Source organism: Rhinolophus ferrumequinum, chromosome 28 (genome assembly GCF_004115265.2).
Source record: "Rhinolophus ferrumequinum isolate MPI-CBG mRhiFer1 chromosome 28, mRhiFer1_v1.p, whole genome shotgun sequence".
Taxonomy (NCBI): Eukaryota; Metazoa; Chordata; class Mammalia; order Chiroptera; family Rhinolophidae; genus Rhinolophus; species Rhinolophus ferrumequinum.
The window spans coordinates 3,741,963-3,765,847 of record NC_046311.1 but is presented as its reverse complement, the minus strand read 5'-3'; the positions used below and the strand labels follow the sequence as shown (position 1 = coordinate 3,765,847).

The 23,885-nt window shown below is 57.1% G+C and overlaps 1 protein-coding gene across 7 annotated transcripts; it reads right to left on the bottom strand.

Annotated features, from left to right (window-relative positions):
• Positions 1-139: 139 nt before the first annotated feature.
• Positions 140-15,163, bottom strand: FURIN (furin, paired basic amino acid cleaving enzyme). Of its 7 annotated transcripts, none has more exons than XM_033099926.1 (17): positions 11,348-11,502; positions 7,559-7,900; positions 7,093-7,191; positions 6,888-6,983; positions 6,655-6,753; positions 6,411-6,539; positions 6,227-6,303; positions 5,816-5,904; positions 5,138-5,310; positions 4,490-4,702; positions 3,964-4,064; positions 3,736-3,836; positions 3,525-3,642; positions 3,240-3,419; positions 2,713-2,837; positions 2,509-2,619; positions 140-2,271 (listed from the first exon to the last, which is right to left on the bottom strand). In XM_033099926.1, exons 2-17 carry the CDS (start codon positions 7,733-7,735, stop codon positions 1,688-1,690), a joined length of 2,472 nt encoding a protein of 823 aa, XP_032955817.1. In that variant the 5' UTR covers positions 7,736-7,900; positions 11,348-11,502; the 3' UTR covers positions 140-1,687. The 7 variants fall into 7 exon arrangements, with proteins under 7 accessions (XP_032955817.1, XP_032955813.1, XP_032955816.1 ...); XM_033099922.1 differs by lacking the exon at positions 11,348-11,502 and adding an exon at positions 14,791-15,163 and having other exon boundaries at positions 141-2,271; positions 3,736-3,839; XM_033099925.1 differs by lacking the exon at positions 11,348-11,502 and adding an exon at positions 12,054-12,176 and having other exon boundaries at positions 141-2,271; positions 3,736-3,839.
• Between the last annotated feature and the right edge of the window lie 8,722 nt (positions 15,164-23,885).

Sequence of the window (23,885 nt, the reverse complement as noted above, 5' to 3'; positions counted from 1 at the left end):
TTTGAAGTCCTGTCTTGGGCCCATCTCGAGGCAGGCAGGACATCACAGCGGGCATCTAATGCCCTCCCAGCCCCACCTCCACCCCGGATGCAGTTCCAGGGTCCTGGAAAGAACAGTATCACCATACCGGAGACCAGGCCTGGTTTGCATAGTCTGCATGTTTAATCACTTTAAAACCTCTAACATCATCTCGTGTCCATTAAATAGAGCCAACAATGCTGGGCCTGTTTAAATTACAAGAAAAAAATCACTGTGCACCAACCCAGTATCTTACAAAACCAGCCGGGCTGGCCACAAGGAGGTGGGGGTGAGAGCGCACCCCGGGGCAGGTGAGTGGGTGCCAGGAGGAGCTCGGGGAGAGAAAGGAAAGGGGGCTCCCAAACAGAAGGGGACTGATTGTCCTAATGGGAGGGGTGCAAAAGGCACGTCAGAAGAGGGGAACTTGGGAGGCAGGGCAGGTCAGTGCTTTCTCCGCCAGGGCACAGTGTTGGAGGGGGCAGAGTGCCACCGCCTGCCCACCCCTGGCACTCGGAGAACCAGTGACCCATGAGCCCTTGGCACGAGCCCCATCTGAAACACGGACAACCGCTCGCCTCTCCCACAGCAATCCCCCTTTCCTAGGGCCTAACTGGCCTGCCTCATCAGAACTTGGGGCTCAGTTTCTCCTCACTCCCCAGCAACATGTTGTAACCCCCCACACCTCAGGGCCAGGGCAGCTGGGGGAACAGCAGGGTGGACAGTGGGTGTGTGAAGGTGGGTGGTCCAGCTGCTACCCCCGTGAAAAATACAAAAAAAACAAAAAAAACAAAGAAAAAAAAAAGAAAAAAAAATCAGCATCTTAAGTGAAATAATCACCAAGTGAAAATATATCCTCAAACAGCCCCTGAGATCCCCACAGGGGAAAGCAGCATCGGGTTGGAGGCGGAGAGGCCGGCTGGGCCACCGTCCCTCCCCACCACCCACCCAGGGGCTCCAGGACTGAGTGCCAACAGCCCAGGCAGCCCCGGGCTCAGAAAACAGGGACTTGGGCCCTGGCGGGAGGGGAGGACGGTCAGGACACCAGCGTGGGGCTCACCTGGGCCAGCCTCGCTCAGCGGGCAACCAGCTGTAGTGAAAGGGACACACACACATACATGTGTCACACGCGCACCCTGGAAGCACCTGCCTGGCCTTGGTCCCTTCCTTCCATCACTGCTTCTGCCTGAGGGTCACCAGAGGTGGGGTTCCGGGTCAGGGATGCACAAGCCCTTGGAGAGGTGGCCTCCTCCTTCACATACCCCCTAGGCCAGCCTCCCTGCTGCCTGGATGGGGACCGTTATTGCTTTAGAGGGACAGGGAAGGGGCCAGAGCTGCAGCCGAGCCAGGAATCCCAAAAGGGCTGCCCCTCTTCACTCTGCAAGGAACTCTGGCTGGGGTCCGGATGACCCTAGAAAGCTGCCCTGAAGGTTTCACTCCTTTTTCCACATGGAGGGGGTACTGGGGAGGGGTGAGGCCCTCCCCTGTCCCCCAGCTGGTCCTGGGGCCCCACCTCAGGCAGCCAGGAGGCCCAAGAGTAGGGTGGGAAGCTGTCTCTGCCCCTCCTGCCTCCCAGCTGGGGTCTAAACCCAGTCCCAAGATAAAAAAATACTTTGGTGAATTAAAAAGTGCCCAAGGAGGGGGGGCTTGAAGGGGCAGCCACAGGCGCTCGTCAGAGGACACTCTGGTCTCTGATAAAGGCGGTCCTCTCGCCCCGGCCCTCATCTTCCTCTGAGTCGGACGGGCACTCTTGCCAGGCCTCGGGGGGCAGCCCCTTGTAGGAGATGAGGCCACGGTCCATGGTGTACACCTTCACCCCCCGGAAGCTGAAGCCTGAACGCAGCTGTAGGACCAGGAAGACGGTGACGAAGACCAGGACGATGAAGGCGCAGCTGAGGCCGGCCACCACCTCAGGCAGGTGTGAAGGCAGCAGCCCTGCCCGAGGTCGCGGCTCCGCCTCCCCCCCCAGGGGTGGCCGGGGCGGCCGCTGTGGTGACTCTCGGCTGCTCTGGCTTTGCCGGGAGCATGTCTGCTCCACAGGGTCCAGGGAGGCATGGCTGGGACAACTGAGGCAGTCTGTGGGGGCTGGGCCCCGGCAGGTGGCACACAAAGGGTGGCAGGGGGCACAGACGCTGGCGCGGATGGTCTCCACATCATTCTCGGTGCTGTAGTGTGTGTCGAGGACTTGGGGAGCAAAGCCTGGCGGGCAGTGCTGGACACAGCTCTTCTGGTGCAGGGAGAAGCCTTCCTCGCACACTGTGGGCATGGGAGAAATGGCGGGCATTGGCGAAGCTGCCCACAGCCCTGGGGCAATGAGCCCAGGACCCGGGCAGCCCAGTCCCCAGTCCCCAGGAGCTCCCAGACACAGTATCGTGTCACCCAAGGGCCCTCGTGTCCCTCCAGACCGCTCCTCTGCCTAGAGCTGGCATTCAAGACAGGCACCCTCTGCCCTCCAGCCTCAGAACCCAAACCCCAATAGCACCCACTACTGACCCACACAGGCCTGGCTGGATGTGAGAGTCTTGCAGCCACTGCTCTCAGGGGGCGCGGGCAGCCCCTCAGGGGCCGTGCCGTACAGCACAAGGGTGAACTTGGTCAGCGTCCCTATTCCGGGTGGGGGAGGAGGCCGGAGTGAGGGGGCATCCAGACCCTGCTGGCTGTCCTCTTGGTCCCCCAGCCCTCAAGTGCCACCCATACCGTAGTTGTTGGCTTCGCTGGTGTTTTCAATCTCCAGGACCCACTCGCCAGAGGGGTCCTCGTCCCAGGAATGGGTTGTCATGAAGGCCCAGTCATTAAACCCATCTGCGGAGTAGTCGTGTGGCCTGGGGGAGCGGGGTGCACATAGCCGTCTGAAGCCTCTGGGGGAACCCCACTGGGAACACCACGCCCACCACAGAAGGACCACACACCCTCCCCCAGGGCACCACCAACCCCACACTGGGCTGGAAATGCCTCTTGGCTCTGATTCCCAGGAGGCCAGATGTTCTTAACCAGAAAATTCTGGAAATATGCAAGGGCACTGCGCATGAGAAGGCACACAGATGTGGCACTTGGTGGGTGTAATCAGGGATTCCTGCAATATGGGACTCCCACAGGACAAAATCATCCTTCCCAAAATGCCGAGTGTCCCCACGGAGAGTGTTTGCTGGCCCTCGGGCTGTGTGAGTGGATGAATGAACGCACGCGGACATGGGGATGGGCTGGGCAGGGGACAGGGCAAGCACCTGGCGGCCAGCAGGGTGGAACGGGTACCCATGGGGCTGACGAGGTGGATGGCCAAGTCGCCACGGCGATTGTAGGACAGGGTGAGGCGCGCCTGAGCGTGCTCCAGCCGCGTGATGTGGCTGGGCTCCCCCAGGCAGGCGCTCACAGTCTTCCGCACCTCCAGCCGCTTCCCGATGTCCCTGTGCAGAGCAGTGACGGCCGTCAGCCTGGCCAGAGGGACCCGTGGGCGCCCCCTGCATCCTCAGGTCTCACCCGCCCCCTCCCAGCCAGGGTGCGGCCCTCACTTGGGCTCAGCCAGGATGTCAACGACGCACTTCCGCTGGGGGGCCACTGTCGTCCAGTTCTGGGCCAGGGCCACCATGGCACCCGCGTCCAACAACCCGTAGCCATACGAGTGGCTCACTGTGGGGTGGGGAAGGTGGGGTGAGCTGGGAGGCACAGTGTGCCCCTCATCGACGCCCCCCAATCCAGCCCACTGAGCTCCCCTGTCCCCACCTTTCCGGCCCACACCATTGGTGGCCCAGTCGTTAGCATTGAGGTGTGCTGGCTTTGAGGTCTGTACCACCAGGTGCTGCATGTCCCGCCAGGTGAGGTTCCTACTGCAAAGGAGGGAAAGGCTGGGTTCAGTGTCTGTGGAGAGAAGCTGGGGACCAAGGGCTGCCCTGCAGAGGGCACTGATGAGGACAGAGTTGCCCCTCAGCCCCCGCCCCGGCCGGCGCTTACTTGGCCTCCAAGGTGAGAGCGATGATGCCAGCTGCCAGCGGGGCAGAGGCCGAGGTGCCCGTGTGCGACTCCGTACACTTCTGCCGCAAATCAGTGGTCACCTGCCCGGAGAACAGTGGTGGGTGGAGGGGACCAGGGAGGTCACCTGCCTGCCCTTCCTCTGGCCAGTCTCTGGCACCATGGCTGGTGTGGCGAGTCAGGGCCACGGCCCCTGGGCCCCGGCCGTTGCCTTGCTGCATACAGGCCAATGTCCGGCCCTTTGTGGGCCTCAGTTTCCCAAGGAACATGGGACGGCACCAGGGACTGGAGATCAGTAAGGGCAACGACTGTTTTCAGGGGAGTCTGTATTTCTCAGGGGTTTCCCAGAAGGTTCCATGGCCCCCAAGAGTCGTAAAGAGCCCTGCCAGCTCCCAGTCCACGATGCCGGAGCCCCTGTCACCCAGCCACTTGAAGTGGGTTTGGGCGGAGCCAGCAAGCAGCCCCATTCCCCAGCCCAAACCCCGGCCCCGGCCTGGGCGAAACTCACGATCTGCTTCTCATTCTGGTTGCCGCTGCTGTAGGTCGTGGCCAGTGTGGACGAGCAGGCCTCGCTGTACCAGGGCACGTTACCGAACTGCGTGGCGCTGCTGATGGACAGCGTGTAGATGCTGTTGGTGTAGCCGTCGCAGTTGCAGCTGTCATGTTCCCGGCCCCCGTTCCCCGAGGCCCAGACAAAGATGGAGCCCAGCCCCCCACGGCCCTGTGGACAGAGTGGGCTGGGTCACTGGAGAACAGTATGTGGGAGAGGCCTGATGGGAAGAGACACTGGTGGAGACTGGAAAGGCTGGGGCCTCGTTCTCAGGGACCCTCTATCTACTCCCCACCCCAGGTGAGGCCCCTGGTGGGTCAGGTATACATGCAAGTATGTCTGTCTACGTACAAAAAACAGACCTGGACCATCACCAAAATGCTCAGAGTGGTGATTCCAGGTAGTGGAATTATGGGTGATTTCAAATTATTTTGCGCTTTTCCTGTCCTTCTAGTGCCTTACTGTTTTAATAAATGTGCTTTGCGTAAAATTAAGGTTAAACCAAAGAAAAAAAATAAACAGGAACAGAAAAACAAGAGGAAGAAAACTATGGAAAACAGAGTGCCCAGCACGCCCCCAGAGACTGGGCCTGGACCCCCGCCTCACCTGGCTGACCCCCCGGAAGAAGGCCTCCTCAGCAAGGCGGGCTGGCCCATCCACGGTCTTGCCGTCATCCTCGGGGCCCCAACTGGCGCTGTAGATGTGGATGTGGTTGGGGTTCAGGCCCAGCGAGCGTGCCTCCACTGCATCTGTCACCTCACCGTCCAGCATGCGCACCCCTGGCCGCAGAGGGTGGCGGGGAAAGGGATGCTACGTGGGTTCAGCTGCCAGGGGCAAGCCCTGCAGCACACCCAGCCCTGCACCCAGACGATGGGGGGGGCGGGCAGAGGCTGGCGCTGGGACACTCTGAACCCTTAACGGCCTGGCCTGCCTCTGCCGCTCCAAGACAAGACCGGGGGAGGGGGAAAGGAGAACACCCTGCCCTCACCCACACAGTCTGGGCCCGAGCACATCTCTGGGCTTCCAAAAGTGTGCTGGTGAAGGCCTGCTGTATCAGGACTCAGAGTGGGCGGTGAGGCTGTCGCCTCCTGCTAAGAAACACTCACCACCCCACAGCACAGGGCCACTAGCATGGGTGGTTCAGCAATTTGAGTTGCTAAGAATCTTCTAAGGAATAGCCATGTGGTCAAAAGGATCCACAGTGGGAAAATGGGCACTGGCCAGATGGGAAGTGGGCAGAGAGAAACCCCTCCCAACGACAGGGTGGCCGAGGCCCACACCCACCTCCAATGTGGGCGTTATAGGCCACACCCACGCCACAGACGCCGTTGTTGGCCACCGCGGCCACCTCGCCCGCACACCGTGTGCCATGCCTGCCAGGGCCAAAAGCACAGCGTTAATGGTGGACAGAGCCTGGCATGTGCAGCCTGAGAAGGGTCAGCGGCCACTCCACCCATGACCTCTGTCCCACATGGGAGCACAGCCCCCTCCCGCATGCTCCACTCAGCCTGTGGCTACCTCTGCCCTGAGCAAACCCTCCCGTAGAGACCCAGTCAGACCAGGACTGGGGGAAAGACGTCAGCCTCTCAGGCAGCGGCAGCCACAGCCGCAGCGCATGTTTGAACCCAGGCTCCGCCCTTCCCCCTGGGCGGAAGGGGAGGAGGGAGGCGGAGGCCAGGGCCTGCTGGTTCTGACCTGTTGTCATTCATCTGTGTGTACCGAGGCTGTGGGTCGGGGTCCTGGTCATTGACATCGAAACTGGCCCCAGGGTCCTGGAAAACATGCGGTTGTTGTCGGGAGCAGCCTCAGCATGCTGGCAGAACGGGGCCACCCCGAGACACGCTCACTGGGGATCACTGCCTCCCCACAACCTGCTCACATAATTGCCTGCCAAGTCCGGGTGGTTCTTCTCAATGCCGTCGTCCAGGATGGAGACCACAATGCCGCGCCCCGTGTAGCCCTGGGCCCAGGCCTCCTTCACGTTCAGGTCCCGCTGGGTGACACCAGACTGCGGAGACACACCCCCCCCATTGCCCCGGCACTTACAAGACATGCTGGGCTGTGTGAGGCCAGGGTACCCTGAAGAATCTCTTCACATCCCCGAAACCTCCTCCTCCACTCACCCCTGCTGCTAACATGCCACCACTGTTGTCTGGGCTCGGTGGAAGTGGAAAGGACTCTGGGAGGGCACCCCCAGGCTTAGCGGGAGGGCTAGGGAGAGACTGCTCAGTAGACAGAAAGAAGAAGAATGAGAGGAGGCCTCAAAGTCAGCCTCCCTCAAGCACCCAGGGGACCCCTCAGTGGGGAGGTGGGTGCAGCTACAGAGGAGGGCCCAGGACCCAAGGAGGCAACATACCAGGTACCACTGCTGGGGAAACTTGGGGTCCGTGGGCTCCTGGTACACGTCCCGTTTGATCCGTCGCTTTGCCACCTGCTGCTCCAGCCACAGTACCTGTGAGGGGGTGAGGAAGAGATGGTGTGGGCAGAGAGGGAGGAAGAGAGAGGCACTCCTGAGAGCAGCAAGAGGAGGTGGCAGCAGGAGGGGCTGGGGCGGCACTCACTTGGGGCTCCCTCTGTAAACGGCTGTGCCGCAGGCGGTGAGGCGACAGGGACCGCTTTGTCACAGCTCGATGCCAGAAGTGGTAATAGTCGCCGAAGATCTGCAACAGAGCAGGGAGACTGAGCTGGGCTTTCCATCTGTCAGTTCCAGGGGAGGGGGGGCCGGGGGAGGACAACAGGCTGCAAGGGGAGGCACACAATGGCAGGGGGTGGAGGGTCATCTGCTCCCTGCCCAGGACCCAGCAAGGTGCAGGGAACCAAGGGGGACTCCCTGTTCCTGAGGTATGCTGGTCCTATGCGAGAAGCCCAAAGAGCGGGCAAGCCACTGCGCCCATCTCCCGGGCATCCAGAACATGCCCGAGAAGACAAGCCCGTTCTGGTGCCAGAACGCCTGCCCTCACCGCCCCACATCCCGCCCTCCTCCTGAAATGTCATAGGCCTAGGCCAGCACGTGCTAAGAACACCTACCTGGCCCTGGTTGAGGAAGCCATGTTTGCGTGCCACGCGGTCAGCCACAGCCGGGCCTCCAGGGATGTGCACAGCCCAGGTGTTGGTGAAGACCTTCTGGCCATGGGCATCAGCTGCCAGCAGGACCAACGGTCCCACTGCTGCTACCACCCATAGCAACCAGGGCCTCAGCTCCATGGGGGGCGGACAAGTGGCTGGGACCCCGGAGCCCTTGTCTCCTTGGCCTGGTCACAGGGCCTTGGCTCCCACGTGTCAACTCACTGCCTGTGGCCCGGGGCTGACTGGCGGGGGCATGGGGCCGAGACTGGCAGGGCTGCGGCAGGAGGATGAGGGCTGACGGCTCTGAGAGGAACAAGGGGGAGAAAGGAAAAGAGAATCAGTCCCTCACAGCCATGGGCTAAAATAAAGCTGCCTTCCCACCCCATGGCTCAATCCAGGACTGAACAGGGGCTCTGGGGAGAGGGTTAAAAACCCAGCACCCCAAGGTCAGCCGAATAGATGGGCAAATAGACCCCTCCTTCCCCCCCACATGCACACAAGTCACTTTCCGAGAATACGGAAGTGGGAAGAATATCAAAGCTTGAATCACTCAAAATCAGAAACAACTAAATAAATTCTCACCAGAATCAAAGTATAAAAGATGGGTGTGTATGGAATCACAGTATGTACATGTGATTCCATTTTGTTTTTAAAAAACCATTTATCCATGTACGTATATTTATGTGTAACCACAACACAAAATCTAGAAGCACACTAAAATGTTAACAATGGTTCTCCCAAGATGGTGAGAATTACGAGTAATTATTTCCTTCTTTGTGTCATTGTATGCTTTCCAAATTACCTAAGTATATTTTATAAAGGAATAAAATGTTGGCTTTTTAAAGTTTCTTAATGGGCAGCATCTATCTACACAGCTCACTAGAGGTTTCCTGGTTCAGCCAAGCAAACCCAGCTCTAGAGAATTATTTGCAAAGACACACAGCCCCTGGGAAGAAAAAGTGGGAGACCCTAGGTGGGATAGGGGCTTTGGGGGCTGAGAACAAGGGATCGCAGTGCCTTCCCCTCCCTCTATGGCCTAGACCCTCGGCCATCATCAAAGTCAGGGGGCCAGGCTCTTTTTTACTGTTTCCTGGGGAACGCTGGGGCCGCCCAGTCCTGTCCCGCCTGGGCCTGGGCCTGGAGGCCCCCAGCAGTCCCCTTGCTATCTCCACGCCCACCAGCCCCCACCAGCCTTGCGTAATCCGAGCCGGGCAGTCAGGGCAAACACTGGCTGCTGAGCCAGGAGCGCCAAGGTGAGGTTGAATCAATAGTCCGTGTGTTGTTTTTCTTCCTTCAGCAAACAGAGAGTGGGACCTCTCTGCCTGGGGCCACATAACTGTCCCCACATAGGGCCCCTGACTAGCCAGAAGCTAAGCCCCTGGGGTGGGGAGAAGCCGGGGGAGGTCCCAGAGGGACTGCTGGGGGTACTCTGTCTCTGTACAGTGTCTGGCCACAGGGCCCCAGTTGCCCCACCACTCCCATGGCTCAGTCCCAAAGGAGGCCACTCTGCCAGGCGGCAAAGTTAAGCTCCCCGGGTCCTGGGAACTGGGAACCCCTCGCTTCTCCAGGGGCTGTACTTCTGCTCCTGCTGCGGTCCTACCATGCAGGCTGCGGGGACTCAACACAGTTCCTGAAGTATTTTCAGTTTACACCAAAATAACCTGACAGCTGATGGCAGGAGGCATCCACAATGCAGCTAGCTCCTGCTCACCCCGAGGGGCAGCGTCCACAGGGCTCCCAGAGGGGCCTGGAAGCCACAGCCCCAGGATGCCTCGGGGGGCCAAGTTCCAGAAAGCCAGTCTGAGCACTGGCTGGGCAGCCAGATTTCTGGCCTTAGGGGGTGAAGGGACTCCAAGCCCCTCATTCAACAGAAGATATGGGGCCCTAGGGGCAGAGCAGGATGGGAATGAGGCCTATTCTCCCCCTTGCCACCACAATAACTGCCTCTTGGGTCCAGATGTCATGCAAAGCCCCACCATTACCACCACAGTGCTGTGAGCCCTGCTGGAGCCCCCCCAAACCAAGACTGGGTTCATCTGGGTCTAGCCCAGGTTCCGCCTGACTGTGGAGGGAGCAGCTGCTTGGTTTTAAAGGTGATTAACCAACTATTTAATTACCTTGCAGCACCCGGAAAGGAAGCAGGCTTCAGGCACAACCAAACAATCCCCAAGCAAGGGCGTGCTCCCTCTGCCCAGGATTCCCAGCTATGGGGCGAGGGATATGGCTCCCACAGAGCCCTGGTGCCCCCCAGAGAGCCCTGCCTCAGCATCAGGGAGGGAGCGACGACCACCCCCTTCCCAAGAGGGCAGGAGCTGAAAACAATGAATGAATGGGTTTCTCCCCACCATCCCAGACTCTGACTCACCCTGAGTTCCAGTTCTTGCCGCCCCGTGATACCCTCTCACATGGGACTCAGCTCCGGGCTGTGGCCAGAGAGAGCTGTGCGTGCTCTTCCTGGCTGTGTTCCCTCAGGCAAAGAAGCCCTTTGCCCAGCCCCAGGAACCTCCCGACACAGCCACTCCGAGGTACCCACACAGAACCTCCCCCCAGATCCCCCTGCTGCTTCCCAGACACTGGGGGTCTGGTGCAGACAGAGCTGCCTGGGAAACTCGATCCAGTGTGTCCTTCCAGCAGAAGGACACTAAAGCCAGGTCCTGTTACAGGCACTGAAGGGCTCCCCTGAAATTGTGACTTCGTCTCTGTTCAACTCACATTTGCCGTGTAATCTAAGGCACTTCCTCTCTGAGCCTCAGTTTCCTTGGTGGTAAAAACTGCTAGACCAGAGGTTCTCAAACTTTTTTTAAAGCCACAGAATTTTTTTTTTTTAAAAGAGATATCAAATCTTATGTGAAAGCCCGATATAGTAAGTAAATACTAACACTGGGGCCACCGTGCTTGAGACGGGTCAGGCTTGGCCACGCTCCTACGCCTGTCCACACCTGGCCAGCAGCTGCCCAGCGCTCCTAAGCCACATCACCGAATTTCCCTCGCAGTGCCCAAGTCTGAGAGAATTCCAACACCCTCCACCTAATGAGGGTCTGTATCCCCCAGGGGCGAGGGAGTAGGGGACGGCGGGAAACAGCTTCTGAGCTAAGTGACTGCTGTCAGACCTGTCTAGCAAGCAGGCCGCCCCTCAGTCCAGCCACCCCACGGGGGCAGTAGGGGCCTCGGCCAGGCCTCCGTGGAAGGCAGCCCCAGAACCTACCTGAGCCGGCCTTCCAGCGCCGCGGGTCGCGTACCTGAGTCTCTGGCCGCCCAGGTGTGCGGGCGGGGGCGAGGCCTCGGCCCGGAACAACCCCCCCGCCCTCCGAACAGCTGCTCCTCCCTCCCCAGGCGCGGAGGGGGCGAGTCGGCGGCGGCCCCCGGAGGACGGCGGGGAGGCGGGAGCGCCGGGCGGCTCTGGAATTCTGTCCCCATCCCGCCCCCGGAGGGGCCCCGCAGCGCTTCCTGAGGTCAGAGGGCTCACCCCGGCCCCAGCGGAAAAGTACCGGCGCGGGCAGGGCCGGGGCCGAGGCGGGCGCGCGCTCAGGTGGGCTGCGGGCACCCTGCCTGTTCCCCGCGGCTCCACCCTCGCGGCCAGCCCCGGAGTCAGTTCCGACAGCCGGGCCCGGGGGCCCCCGCGCCAGCGCCTCTGACCCTCCCCGGCGGGGCGCCGGGGCCGTGGAGCCCGCTCCTCCCGCAGAGGGCCCAGTCCAACGGTTCCCCTGGGCCCGGCTCCGGCTCCTCGGGCCCCGCGCCCTGGCCGCTTACCCTGGGGAGCCCGGGCGGGGAAACTTTTCCAGGCGAGCGCCGCGGCGGCTCGGGCGCCCCTTGGCCGAGCAGAGAGCCCGGCGGCGGGGCCTGGGCTCGGCGCGCTCCCCGCGCCCGGCAGTAGCGTCACCGCGCGGAGGCGGGAGGCGCGGCGGCGCGGCCTCGGCCCGGCCGGCGACCAGGGCAGGGCTCGGCCTGGGCTCGGGCTCCGGCGCGGGCGGGGGCAGCGGCCGGGCCGCGGCGGCGCGGCTTGTTTACTCCGGTCCTGTCAGCGGCTGCGGCGGCCCCGGCTCCTCCTCCTCCGCCGCCGCGCCCCTCCCCCGCGCGGCGCCACCTCCGCGCTCCCGGCCGCGGCGGTCCCGGTCCCGCCGCCCATGCCGCCGGGGCCTGAGCGGCTGCCTTACGGCCTCCTGGGGCGCCCGCCGCCTCCGGTTCCCGGTAGCTGCGGGTAGGAAGCGGGGCTGCCGGGCCCCACTGCCCGCACCCAGGCCCTCGGCTCTTAGCGCAGCTAACTCCCGGGCGGGCGGCGCGGAGACCCGAACTTAGAACCCTGGGCCTGGGTAGGGAAGGGCTTGAGTCGTTCGGCGCCCAGTCTCGGCTGGATCCTGGGGAGCTCGCCCTCTCCTCTCCCCACTTCCCACTCCTGAGCCGTGAATTTGGGCATGACCGGGTAAGTGCCCTGGATGACAGACGTGGGACACCCCACCTGCAGTCGGACTTCACAGCAGCCAGCAAACCACGGGACCTACTGTTAAAGCCACGGTCTTATTTGCATCTATATATACAGGTGGATAAGCAGAACAAGCCCACCTCCTTTTAACTTTTTTTTTTTTTTGAACACCAACCGCCTGCCAGGCACCAGGCCAGTCACTTTACATTATCTCCTTATGTACATTATTTAATCCACATAATCCTTTCAAGCTGACATTATTAATCCCATTTTACAGATAAGCAAACTGAGGCGCACAAAGCTTAAATAATTTGCCCAAGGTACCAAACCAGCAGGCCTCAGAGCCTGGAAGAGGTGTGGGGCTTTGGCAGAGTCTGGATCCCAGTACTTGCAATATACCAGCCGACTCCCCTCCCTCCCTGGGTTCCTGCCCTAGAAAACGTCTGTGCTACTTGGCGAGGCGGCCCTTGCTTGAGCTGAGAAAGAAAAGAGGGGAAATGTGGCCAAGAGCTCCCCAGGCTAGGTTATTCCAAGGTCACAGAGCAGTCTCTGCCCATCCCTTCCTGTTCACTGTGAGATAACGTGGCAGCACAGTATTATCCTGTGGCCTCCTTAACACAGGTTTGGGGACAATGATAAAAACGAACACCGCCCAGTGCTTACTAGGAGCCAGGTGCTGTTCTGAGCTCTTTCCATGTAACTCATTTCTTCCTCACCACAACCCCCATGAGGGTATAAATACATTTTCCTTTAGGCACCTTTTATGTATCACTGTCTACATTTTACACAGCACAAAACCAAGGCCAGAGAGTTGTAGTAATATTCCTAAGGACTCACTATGTGACAAGTCAACCAACAAACCTGGTTTCATATCCCTGTAGCACTCTTTTCCATTATGCCACCTTAGACATATTACTTAACTCTGAGCCTCAACTTACCCCTCTGTAAAATGGAGATAATATTCAACTAATGGGCTAAGATACCATTTGGGCACCCTTACAAATTCTGCAAAAACCGGAAACTTCAGAAGAATGTGGGGTCCTGAAAGGTGGGCTGGGACATAAGTCCGGTTGGCTCCCTCTGGGAGAGGGAACTTGCCCCGATAAGGAGCTAAGATCGTAGGGGCCACCCTGGGGTAGCCCCCACCACAGTGCCAGCCACTCTTGGGAAAAAATACTTCTATAGTCTGATTGAAGCAGGAAGTGAGTCACGGTTTCTCCTTAGTCTGTGAGCAAGAGAATCCCATTGAGGGAAACGTGGGACAGGACTGGCCCCACCTAGTCTCGGAGTCTTCAGTGCCCTTCCCACTTGTCCTCTGGCCTAGAAGAAAGGTCAACCCGGACAGAAAGCAATACTGGCTGCCTCTAGGTGCCCCACCCATCCTGGAGGCTGGGCTGCAGGGGAGCAGTGGGTCTGAGGAGGAAGAGGAGGAAGGAAGAGCTCTGTCTCAGATGGATGCCACCCGCAGCAGAGGCATGGGAGTTCCCAGTTCATCCCCGCCAGGCTGGCCCAGCAAGGCTGCCTTTGGCAGAGGCAGAATCCTTGAACTGTGTTGCTCAGACGTGCATCACAGGGGAGAGGAGAGCACTGAGCAAGTGAGCACCGGGCCTTGCTTCGCCCTGAGCTTCCCACCTTTGTCCCTCTCTTATTTTAGGGTTTCACGTGTGATTGTATCTTATTACAACTCTGTTGCTAAAAAGAATTTGGAAGCCATTCTCCTTGAGACCCCTCTGGAGGGAACAGCCCTCTGGAGGGTCCCAAGCTTGCCTCGTCTGGTGACTGCTAGCCACTGGAACAAGTCCTGTATTATTCTCTTTATCACCCCCAAGGGTTCAGCTGAGGCTTTAAGGCCGAGGGAGCGAAAGCACCTGGAGCCCAGGTCCCCTGACTTAGGAGCCCAAGGGCCTCTGGATCACAGTTTATTAGATCTAACAGCAGTCCACAGGATGGGGACACCACGTGGGGTGACGAGGGAGGGAGGACGACTGGTGGGCAGGAGCAGGCCGCTGGGTAAGGCCTGAGGGAGGAAGGGGCTATGAAGGGCCTCCCACCTTCGCAGCAGGGGTCGGGGAGGAAGGGGCCAGCCAGCCATGCCTCTTTATCCTTGGACTTGGGGCTGACCTGGGAGGCTCCCAAGAGCAACCCTAGGCCTATAGTTAAATCTACCAGGTCAACCTCACTCCAGGAACTCCCCGTGTCCCACTGGAATGCTCTTGGGGGGTCCCTTTCTCTCAAAACCTCTTCCCCGCTTTCAGGCTCCTCAAACAAAGCTTTCGGCAGCAGCACCCACACCTGGTTTTCATCAAAATGTCTACACCACATGCATACATGCAAAGGAGGGCACACAACAAAATATAAGTGGTGTTTTCTCTGAAAGGGTGGGATTTGCAAGCTTTTTTGTTTTCTTCTTGCTTACCCACATTTTCAAGAATGTCTATAATCTCTTTTATAATAAAATAATTGAACCTCGAAGTCATGCAAAATTGAATAAAGCATGGCCACACTTCACCATTTAGCTCCAGCATCCCTGGAGTCCGTCCTGACCACCGCTAGGGCACCTCAGCCCCTCCTATCCCTTCCCAAGGCAGGACCCTTCCAGTTCTGGCTAAACCACTTTGGGAAAACTTCCTTTGTATGACAGGCCAACAGGGTGTCTGTGGGCGGGGGGAGGAGCTAGGAGGGATTTGGTGGCGATGCACCTGGTCCGGTGGGGACAGGAGCCCGGCATGGCCAGCCCTCGTCCTCCCAGTTACAGGGGTGGGTCTGCACTTACCTTTTAGTAACTGGCTCTGCCGAATCCCAGATTCACTGGTCGGTTTAATGGCTCCCTTCTTCTGCCTCTGTGTCTTCTGCGTCGCCTTCAAAGCCCAGCCAGTGCTACCCAGAACTGGGCACCTAACAGGTGAGCAGTCTAGTGTGACAGACATTCATCGAGCACGTGCTGAGTGCTGGGCCCTGGTGCCTCAGGCGAGGGCCTTCGCCTTTGTCCCCAGGAAGCCCGCTCAGGTAGAGCCGGAAGGAGGTACCTGAGACCGCCAGGGTCTTCCTGAATCTGTCCTACTATGTGGCCTTGCAGCTCCAGGAGGCCTCTGCCCTTCCTTCCTCGATTCAGAAAAGTGAAACAGCTAATTATCGTGACTTCTTGTTGACTCTTCCAACCAGTTCTGTTTTCCGGAACGGGTTTCTCAACTTCGGCACACTGACATCTTGGGCTGGATCATTCTTTTTCGTGGGAAGTGTCCTGTGCATTGTAGGATGTTTAGCAACATCCTGGTCTCAAAACGCAAGGTGTCAGCACCCCCACACCCATTAGCACAAACAAAATTGTCACCAGGCATTGCCAAATGTCCCCTGGGGGGCAAAACTGTCCCTAGCTGAGAACCACTGATCCAGAGTGAGGAATGGGAATGGCACAGGAGGTGGGCGGTGTGCAGCGTGCCAGGCGACAGGAGTCGTCTGCTGGGAACTGTGCACCGAGACAGCTGGCAGCGAGCGAGAAACTCCCCAACCCCAAACAGCCAGGCATGGCAATGCAACAATGGAGCCATTTAGTGTTCAGGGCAAACAGTCCTATGTCTCTCCACGACATCTGAGGACATGGCTTTCAGTAACGTTAACCATCATGCTGAATCAAGGAACAATCCCATTGATCACACTCTGTTTCCAAGTGGGGAAGTCGGTGAGACAGCTCTGCATTAAATATGTGTTTAGAAGGCAGACCGGTGGTTGCTGGGAAGGGGGATGGCGGCAGGGGGGGGCGCAGGAGGAATCTTCTGGGAGTGATGGATATGTTCATTATCTAGATTGTGGTGATGGTTTCACGGATGTGTGCAAACGTCAAAACAGATCAAGTTGTACACTTTAAATACACGCAGTTTATCGTGTGTCAGTTATAACTTAATAAAACTGTTTTTAAAATGTATCAAGTTTAAGTGCTTGAAAGCCATTATTTTCAAAATTTACTCACATGAGGTAGCCCGTTTCTTGACTGTGCCAGATAAAGCTGATGGTGGTGGGGTCACGGTAGTACTTCAAACAAACAAACAAAGAAACAGAAAAAAAGGAGAAAATGATCATGGGCCTCAAGGCTGATGCGAGAGAAGAGAGAGGAGGGAAAGGGGTGCTGAGAACACAGGGCCCAGGGCTCCCTCGGTGAAGCCAGTGAGACTGCCTGCCGGGTAGGGGAAGCATCAGACTTTTCCGTTGGATGATACCATCAAACCGACGTGTCTGGAGCGGTATTGTCAGGGGCTTGGGAAAATAGAATAACAAATGTGGTGCTGGCTGCCAGCAAAGGAACAAATGATTCTGGGAATTACAGGCTCCTCCACTATCTTTAATCCTTAAAACAAACATTGCCGGGGAAAAGTCAGTTAATACCTGGAGGAGGCGGGGCAAGGTACACCTGGGGAGCAGGCTGCCCAGTGCCACCTGCACCTTAAAGGTGCCCGTGCGCTCTGCCTAAGGGGGTGCACTTGGCAGAGAGGGGTGCCAGAGACGCCAGGTGAAAGAACTGTGGGCGGCAAACAGTGAGGGGCCCCTCACTGACAGTTCCAGGGCCTTTTAGCGGAAGGAGACCTCCATGGGAGTTCCCAGCAGCCCCTGAGTGAGGCTGGGGAGTGAGAGACCTTGTGATGGGGATATTATGTGTGACAATAAAAACCTCCGTGGAGGACTGACTGTGCAGCAGGCGTTTCATTTGTTCATTCCGCAGACACTGACTGAGCACCTGTTGGGTGTAGGCCCTCGCCCAGTGCTCCAGGGGGAGGCAGCAGGTAAACAGGCCTGTTTCTAAGAGAAGTTCAGATTATGTAAAAGTGATATGGTAGTGCCCGGGGGAGGGGGAGGGCAACTGCCCCTGCAGTGGTCAGGGAAGGCCTCTCAGAGGAGGTGATATTTGAGCTGAAGTTCAAGAAAGGGGCAAAGGTGTGAAGGCGTGAGGCGTGGAGAGTGTGTCCCAGGCGTGGGAAACCAGGGGGATACCGGCCTGCTGTGTGAGCTCCAGCGCTGGGTGAGCAGACACTTGTCAGCGTGCGGTGGGAGGGGGTACGAGTGGGGAGAGGTGAGCTGAGAGGGGTAGACAAGGGCTAGATCATGGAGCATGTGGCCGGCTTCTCAGGACGTGGAACTGAATTCTTGGAGCAGCGGACAGTTTTTGGACAATTTTACTCATTTACCCTTTTGAAAGGCCCCTCTGACTACCGTGGGGGCTGAGTGGGAGCCCCCCCACAGCCCTTTGCAGGAGACACAAACAGTGACCCCCACAACCCATGTTACACACTGGGTGGCCGACAGGCTTGGGGAATTGGGGAAATCGAGTGACTTTCATAAGCCAGTAATTGGGTTTGTGGGCTCCTGAGCAGGCCTGGGAAGGAGGGGGTGCCACCCATCACCCTGGGAAGCCAGAGCCTCTGCAGGCAGAGAGCTGGCTGGCCAGGCCTGGAGTCCCACTGCCCCACCACTTGGATGGGCTCACATGCTTCTCCCTAATCCATACGTATGTGGGTGTCTTTAGCAGAAAACTTGGCAACAAGGGGTGCTTTGAGTCAGCAGCTAAGACTCAGAGCGCTCATTCACTCATTCGTCTCAGGCACTGTGCTAAGTACTTTACGCTGATGATCTCATTTATGGCTCATAACAACCCTAAGGCAGGCAGTTATCATCCCCATTTTACAGATTAGGAAACTGAGACCTGAGAGCTTGCTGGGAGTTAGGAAGAAGATCCAGGGTTTGAACCTCGGGAGTGAGAATGGAAAGCTTTCTGCCTCTAGAAGCGGAAGAACTACGGCTGAATCGAGCGGCCCGTCCCCTCCTCAGGCACTGTGATGTGGGCAACTCTGCTCTGATTCACATTTGACATTTTCTTGGATGAGACTGTTCACCTGCATCCTCCCAGGAGTCCTTGCTGATACTTCTGTAATGTGCGTGCCACTGAACCGATGACCTGCCCCTTCTCCTGCACAAACCTTGTGGGCAGTGGTCCAGTGTGCAGGTTACCAGCCCAGCCCTGGACTCATATCCAGCTCTGAAATGCTTGAATGCCCCCTGGGCAAATGACTTAACCTCCTGGGGCCTCATCTGAGTTTCCTTATCTGTAAAAGGCGGCACAAGCTACCCAGCTGATGAGGTGACACCTGTAAAGGGCTCAGCCTGGCCTGCGATGATGGCTAGTGTGACCACGTTACAGCCTCCTTCGTGTTAAGGCAGGAATGCCCTTCCAGGGGGCTGGCTGTGGAGGCTTTTTTTTAACATTTCCACACTGTCCTAAACCCAGGCTTTCCTGGAAGAAATCTCTGCCCTCACTGCAGCTCTTCCTGTGGTGCTGTTGGGCGATTGTTTTCCTAGGCAGAGAGCTGCCAGCCCCTCTGCATTGCTGTTTGGTCCCTGGGTGGCCTACGAGGTGCCTTGTACCCATTTCGCAAGCTGTCTGCTCCTTTGTCCTCGTCCTTCTAAGGTCAGAGGTCAGCAGACAGTCCTCTGTGGCAGTGTTTCCCAACTTGTTCACCTCGGGACATACAGAATGTGTGGTCAGCCGGCTGTGGCGAATGGACCAGGCTAATGGAGGCTGACCCGGCCTTGCTGGCAGCTGCCACCCTGCACGCTGATGCCTGCTTGGGGGCTGGAGGCTCGAGAGACCATTTCAGACACACGAGTGGGCAGTGCTTTCTACGGGGCGCCTGGCAGTCTGGCCACATGGGGACAGGTGGCTGTGCCGTCTCCCAACGCCGGCCACACCACTGTGCTTGCTAAATTGTCTTCCCATAGAGTGCTGGCAGGGTTGGTCTTCCTGACCTTCTTGTTTTTAGAGAGAATACCTTCCAGATAGTCTTATAGGAAGACGGTCTGGGAAGCAACAGAGCTCTTCACCCCCAACACCGGGTCTCGAACCTGAGACTTGTTCATTGGCTTTGTGGGAAAGAGACTCTCATGGCCTCCCCAGTGCTGACCAAGGTACATGATTTCTGTCCCATTAGGTACACATTCCTCATAATAGCTTTCATGCAACCATCCCCCCAAAACGATGCAACGGTCAAAACTATATAGAAAAACACACACAAAGCGATCTTGTGCCTACCTCTGTCCCTTCTATGAAGTCCCCTTCCACACCTGAGTACCAATTTTTATTAGGTCTGATTTATCTTTCCAGTGTTTCTTTCTGCAAAAAAAGAAAAACAAATACACACACACATGCACACAGTTTAGTTCTCTATTCTTACAGTATTTCCCTTTTTGATCAAATGGTAGTATATTACAATTCTTTTTTTACTTAATACATTCTAGAGAAATTTACATAATATAAACAAAACAACAAACCCAACACAATTCATTGAAACAATTCAATAGGAAGGACGGCGTTTGACTGAAACCAAAGTGCCACTGGTGGCGATCCGGGACTGACCGCTGAGGGCAGGCCCCCTTCTGATTGGGACATGCCCGCGGACGCTGCCATGTGCGGGGGTGACTCAGTTCCCCCACTACTTTCTTCTATTTGAATGACTGCAACACTTCTGCTTGCATTGTGGGCTGTTACATCATTTGGCCTCCTCTTGGCTTCGACGCATCATTTGCCCATTAAATCCGCCTCTGTCCTTTCCTTATTAGCTGGCAGCAATTAAAAAGGACTGCTTGGTGCCAACACAATCATAAACACAAATGTACACTTGGGCAGTGAAATCCTGTGTCAACAGTAGATTGTCAGGTGGTCATGCCAACAGTAATGACGATAAAAATAATCGTGGTGGCTGACATTTCCTGAGAACTTACACGCTGGCACCAAGCTAAGGGGTTTACATGCAGGGTCTTAGGTAATCCTCCAAAGAACCCTTAAAGTAAGCACTGCCCATTTCACAGATGGGAACATTTAGTCTTAGCAGGATTAAATAACTTGCTCAAGGTCACACGTACAGGAAGTGGGATCGTCAGAATCAGAACCCGTGTCAGGCTCACCCCAGTGACCACTGTAAGGGCTGGTGGCTGGGGCAGGGACCTTACTGTTCTCTTTGCCACCAGTTCCTGGCCATAACTGCTCACCGTGGCTCTGCCCTGCTGGGCTGGGCTAGGCAGGAAATTTGGGGTCTTGAGGCGGAAGGGAACATGGGGGTCAGTCACTCTTAGGGCCTGGACTCCCTCAGAACCCTCTCTGAGTCCTGGGTGAAAGTGTTTGGCACACTTTGGCCTGGCCATGTGATCCTGCCTCCTCTCTCCTCATTATCAAAGCGAACAAACATGCACACGCCAAAAATACCATTTAGAAGATACTGATCTCGGTCCGTGACTGTAACAATGACACTTGCAGCCCTGGTGAAGGACTGAGAGTTCTGCATGTTCCTGCACGGCCCTGGCCGGCTGTGCTGGGCAGTACTTAAGATGAAAGCACAGACGCTGTGGCCATCACCTCCCTCTACTCCTGCCCTGCCTCCGTCATCCCCGCCCCGCTCCTGTTACTCCTTATTGGTTCATCCCATCCTGGGCTGTCCTTGATCCCTGTCAGCCTCAGCCTGTAGCCCCAAGTCCAGAAGAGACAGCGGTCAGGCAGGCCTCAAGCTGGAGCCCTCGGCCCCAGCTTAGCTACCATATCCTGGGGCACATCTGAGCTTCATATGCTTCCTGGGCAAGGGGCCTAGGAACAGTTTGGGGAGGAAGATGGGGACGCAGTGGAGTGCCCTGGGAGCTGGCTATCCTCCTTCTGAAGGCCACCTCAGGTTGGGGTTTGGCCGCAGGGATCAGGCCCCCCCGGGAAGGCCAGGCTGATGGGCTGACTCAGGCTGAGGTTTACATAACAAGTGCCTGGGGACTCCCCCTGCTTGCCGAGGACTCTCCTCCCAAGGGTCCTGGGAGGTGCTCAGAGGCCCCAGGGAGCAGGGGAGGGCACCCTTCCTCAGACCCAGGCCTGAAGACACTAACACCTTCCCCTCACCTCCACTAGGCCCCAGGAAGCCCAGCCCTTTCCGTTAAGCCTCTTACCCCACATAGTAATTTGGTTTCTGTTGTCCCAGATCAATACAATTGATAGCAAAAACTAAGTGACTCTGTCCCTTTGGCTGCGGATGATAGGCCAGGCATGCTAAAGCTCCAGAAAGGCTGGTCCCATCAAGCAGTTCCCGGTGTGGTCTTCACTCGGAGCATCCTGACTGGATTTGGGCATTGTTTTTGTCTGGGTTTGAGCCTGTACGAGAATGTAACCCTTTCCTGCTCAAAAATCTTGGCTTCCTGAATTACAAAGCCATACTTATGTAAGCACCGTCTGCCCCACCCTCATCTCATCCCCCACAATCCCCCGCTGGCTGATCTGGCTCCAGTGCACTGGCCTCCTGGCTGTTCTCTCTCTCTCTCTCTCTCTCTCTCTCTCATGGCACTCGTACCCCAGGGCCTTTGCACTGGCCGTTCCTTCTATCTGGACCTCTCTCCCATAAGCCTTAGCCTGCTCTTCTCTTTCAGGACTTGGCTGCAATGTCACCTTCACTGCCTACAGCATGCTACAGTGCACACATAGCATTCCCCATCCCCCCTCCCTGCTTCATTTGTCCTCATAACACTTTTCACCATTGGACACACACTATATTCTCCTTATTAGTTTGTTTGCTGCCTTTCTTTCCCCACTAACATGTCAGCTCTATGCGGGCTGAAGTTTTCGTCTGCTTTGCTCACTGCTGCATCCCCAATGGCTACAACAGTGCCTGGCACATAGTAGATATTTGTTGAATGAATGACTTAATTGTAGAAAACTTGAATCTGCCTAGAAACACAAAGAAATAAAAGATGCCTAGAATTTCCGGCCCTTTCAACTGAGCTCCCTGTCTCTGGAGGCATTTAACTGCAAGCTCAGCATCCATTTGGTGAGGGGTGTGGAAAGTACGAGTGCACTGGATAGAGGTGGGGTTCCTTTTCTCAGGAAAATTCTGGGATCCTGCAAAATGCTCCCCACTGCCCCAAGTCATTCTACACAATTTAGAGCCAATGAGCAGCACAGGGCTTTCCCCTTGGGCCTCAGCACGAGGGTGGGGAGCCCTATGACCCAGAAGGCTTGGGACGCACGGTAGAGTGGAATCACCCATCAGGGCCAAACAGGTCTGTTCCAGGAAGAAACACAGCAGACCTGCTCAGGGCTCAGCAAACAGTGACAGGTGGGGTCAAAGCAATCTGGACACTCAGCAGCCTGGCTGATTTGAGGAATGTCAGGCCGCCCCCACATCCTCATCAACCTGCCACAATGTCTGGAATTCCATCATTAGAGAGACTTCAGTTTCTGCTTTTAGAATGCATTCCTGGGAGAGCCGGGCGGCTGCCACCTCAGCCACATAAACCAGGTCTCAATTTGCATGTCAGCTAAGAATGGGTCATGAGGGGGTGTGAGTTTTGGTAATGGGGCATTTAGAACCAGGGGCACTGCCAGGAAAGCAGGCAGCCCGAGAGCACTGTTCTCCATGACAGAAATCCTCAGAATTGAAGGCCTCAAGGCAGCAGTTGTGGCCTCACAGATAAACCCCACGGCAGGTGCTGGAACCGGTTATCTGGGACAGGAAGTGGCTATAAGAAGCATAAACCAATGCAAAATCCCCTCTCAAGAGCTACGTAATTTCTCCAAGGACTCAAGTCTTCACAGAAACGGGGTTATTAGGGCACCTCACCTCTGGGGAGCATTTGGGGAACTCCTTGAGGGTTCACTTGGGACAGCACGCTTGGGGGATCACAGTTACAGTAAACACACAGCATAAGTCCCACCACCTCTTGGTTCTGCCCATGGAAGACATGGCTAATCCGTCACCACACAGCTGTGGAATCCTTCTCCCCAGGGTTCCAGACAGTCATTGCTAATCTATCGGAATCCGGGCAGAGGTGGGACAGAATGGCTATTGCTGGTGGAAGAGCCATCGCTGAGGGTGGGGCAAAGGAAATGTGTGTCCACCATCCCCGCCCTTCAGGAATCACAGGGTTAGGGTTCCTCTGATGAGGAGACCAAGGCACAGGGAGAGTGAGACCAGGTCGAGGTCGCACAGGACGTTGGTGGAAGGCGGGTCTGGAGCTCTGCTCTTCCCACTCCTGGCCCAGAAGCCGTCACCTGTGACTGGACGGTTGGTCCAGGAGCCAGAGCGCACGTGTGTGTCCCCATGCCTACAGGCCCAGCAGAAGAAGCAGATCTAGTCCTACATGTAACAAGTACAGAGCATAAAGTCCAGGGCACTTGGGTTGACCTTATAAAATTTGGACGTTCTGGGCTCCATGAGTCAGCGGGCAGCGTGGGCAGATGCTGGGAGGCCCAGTGCCCGGGACATGCCTGCTGGCCCGACACGTCCATTAGAGTCTCAGTCCCTGGCCTGTGTCCACAACCAACTCCCAATACCCTCCAGCAACGCAGCCAGGCCCAGCCAGGGGGACAGCCTGGCTTTAGGATGGTCCCCACACTGGACAGTGCATCTCCTCTCTCTTGGTCTCAGATGCTCGATCCATCAATAAGGAAGCTGACCTGTGACTTAACTTTGCTGAGCCTCAGTTTCCTCACCCATTACATGTGGATAATGATACCTCCCCTGCCGAGATGTCACAAGCATGGGATGAACTAATTCTATAAAATGCTTGGCACAGCGCCTGCACACAGCAGGTGCACAAGGAAGGCACTGGAATCCCCTGAGGACTTCCAGCTCCTAGAGCCCAGCCTGTGACCCACACCTTCCCGTGGGAAACTGCCCATCTCACACTGGCTCTGTGGTCACCAGAACTGAACTACGTTGGCCAAGTTTGACAGGTGAGAAAATTGGTTTCTCCTGAATTTGGGGAAAGGCAAGAGGGATGAGGGCGTTCTCTCTCTGAGGAGTGGCCCAGGAGCTCCCTCAGGCCGTGGGTCAGATCCAGACCTCTTGGCTCCCTGAG

Excerpts from the sequence above, each read along its gene's own strand:
- FURIN (XM_033099922.1), bottom strand. The coding sequence starts at position 7,735 with ATGGAGCTGAGGCCCTGGTTGCTATGGGTGGTAGCAGCAGTGGGACCG. Across the intron at positions 6,304-6,410 it reads CGGACTTGGCAGGCAATTAT|GACCCTGGGGCCAGTTTCGA; the intron begins GTGAGCAGGTTG and ends CATGTTTTCCAG. Across the intron at positions 5,311-5,815 it reads CTATAACGCCCACATTGGAG|GGGTGCGCATGCTGGACGGT; the intron begins GTGGGTGTGGGC and ends CTCTGCGGCCAG.